Source organism: Eulemur rufifrons, chromosome 6 (assembly GCF_041146395.1).
Source record: "Eulemur rufifrons isolate Redbay chromosome 6, OSU_ERuf_1, whole genome shotgun sequence".
Lineage (NCBI taxonomy): Eukaryota > Metazoa > Chordata > Mammalia > Primates > Lemuridae > Eulemur > Eulemur rufifrons.
Genome location: NC_090988.1, coordinates 43,265,498 through 43,275,835, shown reverse-complemented (window position 1 = coordinate 43,275,835; position 10,338 = coordinate 43,265,498). Strand labels below are relative to the sequence as shown.

General features: G+C 35.3%; 1 protein-coding gene across 14 annotated transcripts in view; it reads right to left on the bottom strand.

The window, feature by feature from the left end:
- Positions 1 to 964: 964 nt before the first annotated feature.
- The window catches only part of PICALM (phosphatidylinositol binding clathrin assembly protein), a 98,441-nt gene continuing 89,067 nt past the window's right edge, over positions 965 to 10,338 (bottom strand). For 8 of the 14 annotated variants that reach the window (XM_069470972.1, XM_069470960.1, XM_069470959.1 and 5 more), the window contains one exon: positions 4,099 to 4,216. In XM_069470972.1, the coding sequence (XP_069327073.1) occupies positions 4,124 to 4,216 (93 nt within the window). In that variant the 3' untranslated portion in view covers positions 4,099 to 4,123. Of the gene's footprint in view, positions 2,856 to 4,098; positions 4,217 to 10,338 lie in introns of those variants that run through there. The other 6 variants (XM_069470973.1, XM_069470964.1, XM_069470967.1 and 3 more) reach the window with 2 other exon arrangements.

Genomic DNA, 10,338 nt, shown 5'->3' with positions numbered 1-10,338 from the left:
AGAGTTTGGAAACATGTTTGTGGATGATGAGAAACAAGAGAAGAGCCTTGAAATTATTTTTAGTTCAGGGAAAAACATCCCATAAAGGCCTGTTTTCCAGGAATCATGTTTTGTTGGCTTGTAGAGAAGCAAAAGATTCCTAGTCTAACATAAGGCCTCTTCCTAAATATGGACTCTCATAGTCACTGGTTAAGAAAGGGATGGTCTTTCTTAAAATGCTGAATGCTAATGAGATGTTAAATCAAAAGCAAAAAATTAATTTTAAAAATAATTTGGGACAGCTACAGTTGCTCTCAGTTAATCATCTTATAATATTTGTCTCTGCAGCCACTATCAAATTGCTAAACTGGGTAGTATAATAAAATGGTATGGGCATGTATGAGTTTATAACCTGATGTAGTTATGCATTCAACAGCCGATTTGTTATATTTTGATTAGTTACTGTTATGTGTTTGCATTCTTCAGTTGTCAATGACCTCTGGTAATCAGGGCTGGAAGAGGCAGGAAATGTATTTCATAAAAGACCACCTGGGAATAAGGAGTGGCCATCAGTCTAGACTACAGAGGGGAAAAAAAAAATCTCCATTTCAGTTTATATATTTGATTTAACGACAGCAGGTCACAGAGAGAACAATGGACCATGAAACCGAAGACTTGGCTCCTCCACCTATTAGCTTAATTGATGGGGGCAAGTTCCTTCTTTGGTGGTTCCTGATTCCTCTCTGTAAAGTGGGAAAAATGTGGATCACTATCTATCCAACATAGCCCAAAAGCTGTTTGAATAATTAAATGGAAATGGTTATGAAGCACTTCACATACTGAAACATACTTAAAAAAGAAATAAAGGTAATAGGAACGAAACAAGCCACAAACCTTAAATATAACACCACCTCAAACACCAGAAGAGACAAATCCAAAATTTGTGATGTTAAGGGAGGTAACTTATAAAAGTATAATTTCCCAGTTTATATGAAAATGGTTTAATAGTGAAACTTGAAAACTGGTAAACTTAACAAAACATACTGGCTAAAGCCTATATATTTTTTCCAACCATGGCAAATATTATGCAGTCACTTATCAATGTAAAGCTTTTAATTCCTTTATCATGTACTCTGAATCCCACCTATTTACTATTCAGTGGGCAACAGGATACAATCAAAGGTTTCTTTGGCAGACATAATCATATGCACCAATATGTCAAACTCCAAAGCCTTTTCTCCCCTTAAACTTATCTGATTAAAGGCATCTGATCAAAAGACTGAAGTGAACAATTTTAATGTAGTTCAGCTTATCAATAAGAGTCTAGAAGGCAACAAAAAAATGCAAAGATAAATCTTTTTAAAAATTTATATACAACAGAAATAAATCTTACATTTTATTAAATCAGTAAATATAATCATCTGGGTGTACTTTTATTAGGAAAGAATGATGATACTGATGATAAAAAGAAAAAAGGAAAAAGAAAATAAATGCACCTCAGACCATAATACCACAAAAAATTTTGTGGAAGCTGCATTTTATTTGAAAATCCACCCATTTTGCTAACATACATTTTAATATTGTAAACAAAAATAGAATCTGCAGAGACAATGCAACAAGTATGCTTAAACTCATGTACAGAATTGCTTTCCTACAATGAACTGTCCTTCTTAAGGCCCCTCTCAACCCAAATGTTAAGATGTATTTACACAAAGCACCGATCAACAGTGCAGTTTAATTCTTCGTTTACTAAACTCTTGGCTAGGCATTAACTTTAAAGATACTATTTCCCCTTATTTAAAAGGTACATGATCATAACATGGCACGAGCCAAATAAAAGGTTCAAGGATTTTGTCCCCCGTCCCTCCCCCGGTAACACCTCCTAGAGTTTTACTGAAAAGAAGGAAAGTCTTGAAGTGAAAGCAATTCCTCACATTCATTTTGGAAAGGCCCTAATGTCAAATGGAAAGTAATGACATGCCAAGCACAAAGCAGTAAAGATCCTTCCCAATGCACTAATGCTGAATTTAAAATGTAGTGCTTTTCCTAGTCAGTGAACTGTTCCCTGGCAAAATCCTAGGCACAGAATTGACTATAAGGATTAATGCATTTATATAATGCTTCCCTAAATCCCACAGAGACTGAGAATTCTTAAGAGATTCAGACCTATGGACTTGCCTTAAAATATTTAGTGCTCTGTATGTCAGCTGAGAAAAGCATTCTGAATCTGATTCATTCTTGTGGATAAAAATCAAACATACTGTGTACATCCATACTCATTTTCATAAGGAGGTTCGATACAATATTAATGTTACGTAAAATTGATAATCATAAATAAATACAAATACTTAAGGAATGTCTACTGCAAACTGAATATAAATTTTTTTAAAAAGAAAAGTTAATTTCAGTTACCATTTCTAGACCTGTGAGGACTGGAGAAAAAAAGGATAATACATAATTATGATTTTGATCCCCCAAAGAGTCCTGTTGAATTATAGTAAAGGACACAACTCTTCTCTCCAGGCAGCTTTTCCAAATACAAATTTCACACTTTCCAAATAAGGGCTTTTCTTGGTAGGTTACTGATTATGGGAATTAACAGGAGTTGAGAGAACTGAAGGGTTAGTCACCAAAAAGACAGGTCTTAGTCTTAAATCATGGCAATTCTTGGCTTTATAAACTGTATTGATACGTTCTCCTATAAACTAGTCCCAATTTCCTTCATGGGCCTTCACTGAGTTACTGTAGCATTCTAATGGAAGAAGAGAGTTTAACAGACAGCAGTTCGGATTTTGCTGGAAGTAAGGATTCGCCATTTGAGCACTTGTCTTTTTGGAATAATTCCATTCTCTTCCATCTAGTTACATAAACTGTATCTGAAAAAAAATAACAAGTGTGTAAATTAATTCATTGCACTGTAGGATGTCTTCTCCAATTAAAAATGCTTTGTGACCTTTACTGCTTAATTGGCCCAGAAGTGATCACAGCATGCTTATCACAAACCATGATTATAAAACAAAGTCAGTATTATCAGCTTATCATATGCCAGAGGCTCAATATTTGAAGCATAGCTTTAGGGACTTCCAAATATCTTTCTAATTACTAAAAACAGAGGGGTAGTGTGTGGGTGAGGGAAAGAAGGAAGATCAGTGACCTATTTTTCCATGGTAAGTTTGGAAAAATCTCTCCATAAAGTGTAAATATTCCATGTAAAACCTCATTTGGGAAAACAAAACTTAAAGTATTATTTCCAAATGACATAAAACTAGAGATAATACAGGTAACTATAATATTATACTAAGTCTTTTCTTTACTAATATAAACCAAAATCTGAATGATCTATAAAGAAATGGTTTTCAATAGGGTGTCACTGTTTACTCAAAGACACTTCAACTCATGATTTCCCTTAAACTGCCCATCGAAAGACTTATTACTGGAGTAGATGTGCTAATACAAACTTGTCAAATCACAAGAGTAAAACTCCTAAAGATCTAGAAGGTCTATCTGAACTGAGGGCTAGAGCACCAAGAAGAAATTATACTTTACACTGTCTTCTAGCAAACAGAGGCAGAATCCTAATTGAAAGGGCTTAAGTATTCACTGGCCCTTAATTAAAAAGCAAGCTTTTTTAAAAGTTACTGTTTTTAAGTGAAAAGGCATACATAAAAATATAGCCCTTTAAAGAACTGTTGAAATGTATTTTTCACAACTAATACTGGCCATTATACTAAAACTAAAGAGGCTCCTAATCACGCTCTACATGCAATGGGTAATACTGCGTAGTTCTCTACAATTATTTTAAGATTGACTAAAACACTTAGTTTTTAAGGGTGGTGTTCAATCTCATCCATTTGTTATGAGCAGTGGATGAAATTAAGTTAAATAATTATGTAAAAGATATTTTCCAAAAGTTGTTCTTCCTTATGTCCTATCTTGACCTATTTTTATTCTTCACATAAAGAAGAGAGGAGGAGGAGGAGGAGGAGGAGGATGAGATGGGGGTTGATGAGGTGGAGGAGAGGGAACCCAGAGTCCCTTAAAGAAACAAAGAAGGAGAAGAGTGAATTGTGCTTAATGTTTGGTAATTTTTTAAAAAGTATTTAAGTCCCCATCTCCCCCAACAAGCAGCAATACCTAAAGTGATTTATAAGAAATCCTCCAAAGAGAGCTCTGCAAAAGGGTCCTTTCCTGAAGCTCTGTGAGGACTGTGACTGGAGGGGCTGGATGCTGCCGACAGCTGGGGGGAAAGAAGACAGAGAGAGGGAAAGAAAAAAAGATCTCAGAATGACAGAACATGAAAGCAGAAAATGTATGAAAGAAGAAGTGGTTTTTGTTTTGTTATCTTTAATAAAGGCAGCCTTTGTAGAAAATGGAATTGTTAAAACAAAAGTTTTAGTCACATGTCAAATCAAAAGGTATCCAATGGTATGTGGTTTTCAGAAAACAAATTCTTGTTTCTGAAATTCCAAAGGAATAAAGTCTTTTACCCAAAAAGGTCGATATAAGCTGACCCTTGGTTAAGACTTTTTTAATGTGTGTGCATGGAGGGTGAGGGGATTATCGAGGAGGGGACACATAATTATGTGTTTTTTTTTTTTAAATGGAGGAAAGATGGTTTCATGTGTTTCGGCTATCTGTCCAAAGCTGTGCAAATTGTGACCTCAGTCCAGACCCAACACACATCTAGCTGCAATATTCTTTCCTTCCTTCTTCATAAGGGGTGGAAAGTCCTGTCCTCAACTCACACACCTTTTTTTTTTTCCCTTCCAAATATGGAGCTGTCCCCCTGCTTGTTTATCTGGACACATCCCAGCTGATGCACTGTGGGAGGTGAAAGGGACCTTAGGTCACCTATTGTAACTGTCCACATACTGCTCTGAATATGGGGAATACTTAAGATCTTTGATCCTGCTTCCTGTTTGAATATATTTGCTTGGTTTTTAGAATCTGCTATCATTTAATTTGAATACAGCGTAAGGCAGGTTGACCACTGAACTCAGTAATATATCTTTAATGTTCTCCCAAAGAAAGACAGCTCCCAAAGAACCAAGATGTTGATTTTCATACATGTATCTCCTTCACCAAGTATTTCAAACACAACATGAGGCATTTTACTTTGGAATAAACTTTTAACTCTTTTTCTCCCTCTGGATAAAACTGTAGAACATGCAAACACAGGGCTGTTGTAAAAATGTGCTGTCCTTTTAGGGATGTTCAATTAAGTATTAAATCAAAGTTGACTAAATGAAAATAGTTTCAATTCATACTCAAATCCTATGAAGGATTTCAAACTGCAAAATCGGTCTTTGCTGGTCCAAAGTGATCTTATTTCTTTTTATCTCTTTATTTCTTTTAAGAAAAGCACTACAGAGAATGAGTAGCCAATGAGCTTCAGCAAATATTACATTACCACTATATGCAATTTGTTGTTCTGAACGCCAAGATCAGCTTACAGGTTTAGAAATCACCATCAGCTATGCTAGTGGTTGAGCAGTTTTCCTAATCCATATCTTGTTCTCAGAAATAAATGTTCAAAGACAATGGGAAGAGGCAACGGGAAAGATGGTGGAATCACACAGGTGGCTACAGACAGGAGGACAAGGTAGCATGCCCAGTCTTGAGGTTTCAAATATCAACCATGCAGAGACAGATCAAGGTAACTTTATTGGAAAGATGCCCTTCTGTCTCCCCCTTCAGCCTAACAACAGATAACGATTCAGAAACAGACTGATTTCAAGTAAAGTGATCATGAGTCACTGAGCTAGAGAGAGCCCGACATCCACATTTATCAACAAGATTAACTGGGTTTTTCTCCAAAGCAGATTTACTCTTTCACTTGAAGTTAGAACAAACTCTGCTTACTGCAGATAAGGTTGCAACCAAAATCTCAAATTTCCTATGAGAGCCCCACACTAAAATGTCTTCTTAAATCTCATGTTTTCATGAGGGTAGCAGTCTGAAGACCTGACAGTCCCAAAGGAAAATGCCCCCGAAGAATACAGACAAAAGAGACACTTCTATACTTCTCAATATGTGAGCGTACTGCTAGAGAAATCCCAGAGGCTTATGATGTTGAAAAGGATCAATTTTCCTTGAGAAAAAAGTGCCAGTTTTTAACTAAAACTTCTACAAGTCTCTTAAATTGGTAAAATATATACACGTCTTATATCTATAAATATATAGCCAAATTAAAACATGATAGATGCCACTAATGAGAAAATAAGACAATATCCCTGGAATAAGTTTCTTATCATCAATATCCATATCAAACAGATGAAAGTGCAGCCAGCACAGGCTGATCTGGCTGGTTGCACAGCTCCAAGGATTGGCACACTCCGCAGCTCCTGACCATCTGGTCCCCCCGCTTCCCAGCACCTGCACCAAGGCATACACCATGCACTGATGAGGACGTAGTAAGCCCAGAGAGTAAATAGGAAAAAAGAAGGAAAGGAATTATGCTGTAGTAGCCCAATTACTGCTCAAGAAAATCCGCATGAACAAAAAAGCATGAAGGGGCAATGGAATCCTGGCAAGTGAAAAGCGGCAGGATTTTAAAAGTCTCAGAAATCACCCCAAACAGTAAGAGCTGACCCTCCTCTACTTATAATTTCTGTGAATAAATTAAAGAACATGATATAAGACTGCTGAGGAACAGAAAAAGGCAAGGTTAAAGTACTAGAGGATAAAAAAATTTTTAAAGGTAAAAAAAGAAACTATGAACATTTATCACAAAATCACCAAATTTCACAAGCCAGCCCAAGACAAATCATGATCATTCAAGTCAAATCCTACTAAAAGTACGTCATCACTAGAAATCTAAAACAAATTAAAACAAAAGCAAAAAATAGCCTTTACTCCGTTTATAATATTATCTATCCAAAAATTCCCACAGTGCTTAAAAAAAACCTACTACACCTATCAGTTTGTTCAAATCAAAGTGATCTATATCACAACAGAAGATATCTTGTGAACAAACTGGTCAGTCTTACTGGTCCAGTCCAGATATACTTACTTAGTCTTCTTTTCTCATTTATAAGAAAATGAAATATTGAGAAGAGCAGCATATAAACAAAAATACTAAAATTTGCAAGTAACTGATGATGGTAACTCTTAGTTGAAATCCTTCCACCTTTCCTTCAAAAAAGTTGAAATGAAAAAAAAATTCTAATGTTTATCTCCAGAGCAAAGATTTTTTTGGTTGTGTAGTGTGAGGCTTTTTGTTTGTTTGTTTTTTCTTTTGGGTAAAAATTTAAGAAAAAAATTTTTGTAGACAGAGGGTCTCACTGTGTTGCCCAGGCTGGTCTCAAACTCCTGGCCTCAAGTGACCCTCCCACCTTGGCCTCTCAAAGCTCTGGGAATACAGGCATGAACCACCATGCCCAGCCTAGTAGAGTGTGTTTCATATAGTAAAAACAGAGGAGAGAAATCATAAGTTATTAATAACTTTAATAAAAGACAAACATACCTAGAGTAAAGAAATTTTTAAAAATTCTATCAACAGACTAAACATCATAAAACAAAAATGGTTACTCTTTCATTATACTCCTGCTTAATACCAAAGAAGGAAAATTTCAGGTTAGAACAAGAAAATAATTTGCAGCAGTCTCAGAAAGTGAGGCTAGTGAAATTAAAAACTTATGAGAAAACAAAAGATTGGATATTTAGGGAAAAGCTTCTGACATGTATCATTAGTTGTACTTAAAATTCTTAGAGAAGCAATTTTGCTACATCTTTACATTTTAATTTTTCAAAGCCTGGATGACTGAAAAATAACATTGCATATAATAGAATGCATCTCTACAGCAAGTAACAATGCTGTACAGACTCATTTTGTCTTCACTGGAGAAGCAAAGTCAACATCCTAAGAGAAAAATGGGTGTACTTTCTTTGCCTGGAATGACAGGGCAAGATTTTGTAGAAAGATGGAACTGAATCTAATCCTGGCTCTCTTATAAAATGGGGTCCAGAATACCTAGGCCCAATACCTGTATCCCCCTCTTTATGACTGTTTTGAGGATTAAATGAACATAAATACCCAGCATGTTGCCTGGCATGTATTAAGTAGCTCAAATATTAGTTCAACCTTCCCTACCACCTATTATTAAATGTTCATCTATCCTTATAAGAGGCCCAGCTCAAATGTCATTGAATCTGTGTTGCTCTTGCTCTTCTGCTGTGCTCTCAGCATTCTTTGTCTCTCTTACAAGGGCTCTCATTCTATCATCAACCAGTCACTTGTGCTTCCATATTATACTCAACTTTTAGGATCCTCAGGTGCAGAAAACATATTTTACCTGTCTGTTGTTCAGAAACTAGCAGTGACTTACACATTGTAAGCATTCCAAAATGCATTAAATTAAAATGCCTTTTGGTGATTAAACAAGCTCCATGTAAAAACGGTCTCCAAAATGGGATGTTAAGAACCAATTATTAGAACTTCTCTCTTAATTTTAAAAATTTATATTTTTAATGTACATGGTGGTTTTTTAATGTACCTAATATATTGTAGGAATATTATGAATATAATATATAAACATACACACATTGAGGGCACATGCTTGCTACAGTCTGAATGTTTGTCCCCTCCAAAACTCATGTTGAAATTTAGTTGCCATTGTACACAGTATTAATATGTGGGACCTTTAAGAGGTGTTTAGGTCCTTACCAAGGGAGTGGGTTAGCCCATTCTGGTTCTACCCACCCCCGCCATGCCTTCTGCCATGTTATGATGCTGCAAAAAGGCCCTTGCCAGGTGCCAGTGCCATGACATTGGATTTCCCAGCCTCCAGAACTGTAAGCCAATAAATTTCTGTTCATTATAAACCAAGACAATGCTGAAATCATATTTTCTTAATCCTGCTGTGCAATCAAAACATTTAGAGACCACAGCACTACTCAATAGGATTCCATAATGACATTAGCCATAAAACTGAGTCACAGAGCAATAAGTTGTTTTTGAATAATGTTTAGAACACAGCCAGGCCACTAGTGGTATATCTGAATCCAGCTGCACAGGGATATAAACATACAGTGCTGCATTTCATTTATTTTATATTAAAGATAATGCTATTCCTTAGCTGTCTCTGTGAGATATGGGTAAAAGAAAGGATTTCTCTATTGTATACATGTAAAGGGTCTGTAGTTTAGGTTGAGTGTGATGCCATTAATAACTGAAACTTACACGTCATCTTGGGCTTCTGCCCACCAGTAACATCACAAAGTTATGCCAACATTAACCCTATACCTTCAAAACACTACCCATCTGGTTTTAGGGGATGCCGCAGTGACCTCAGAGCATTTCTCTTTGAAGGTATGGTGAAGGTATCTGAACCTCTCTAACACTGAAGACTACTGCTAGAGTCTACAATAACTTAAAAATGTTAGCATAGAAGCAATGTATCTGTTATTCAAAAATGGCATCTTAAGTCATCTCATTAGAATCATGGCAACCTAAATTGACAAAGAATTAAAGAGAACCAAATTAGAGGAAAAGATCACAAGATTTCCTAAATTCATAGGAAGAAATATTATTAAATGACCTGAGCTCAAAATAAACATCTTCCATATATAAGGAATGCTTCCAAGGATAAAAGAAGTCCTTTTAACGTTCCATTTGATGGATGGAAATCATAAAAACTGGCTCAGCTTATCTGAATCAAATGTTTTTTGCTGATTCACATAGATTTCAATCTGTGATCCCTCAAAAAGCAAAGAAAATGAAAAAGCTAAGGTTTATGTCAACTGGTACTATAACATAAAATAAAAATTAAGTGTATCTAAAATGTATCACTGATTTGCCATTTATTAGAAACATGACACTTTTGCTTGGTAAAAAAAAAAAAAAACAACCTCTAAACTATGTTTCATGTGCAATCTTGAGGCTACCTGCTTTTTCCTGATTTATATAGTGGGCTTTCACTAAAAATGTCTAAGACAGGTTCATAATTTTAAAAGATGCTGTCAGCTGTCAAATAACAATGAGTCATAATTAAGATTTCAAAAAGTGAACTACAAATCAAGAAAAACTATAATGCATGGAAAGAAATATAGAATTATAATAAATTAGAAGTGGAAAATAAGGACATCAGGGACTAGGGACAATTTCTGAAAATAAGGCAACCTTGTTAAATTTTCTTTTAAAAACAAAAAATGTTCCTTATAATCATCAATAAAAAATACAACAAACCTCTATTTTCCTAAATCAATTTCAAATATTTTCATTTGATCCTTACAGCAAACCTATAAAGTACACAAAGCAATATCACAATTTTACAGATAAGGGAACTGAGGCTCAAAGTTACATAGACAATTTTTCTCTCAAACACATGGTTAGTGAGAAATCAAGTTGAGACTCTGATG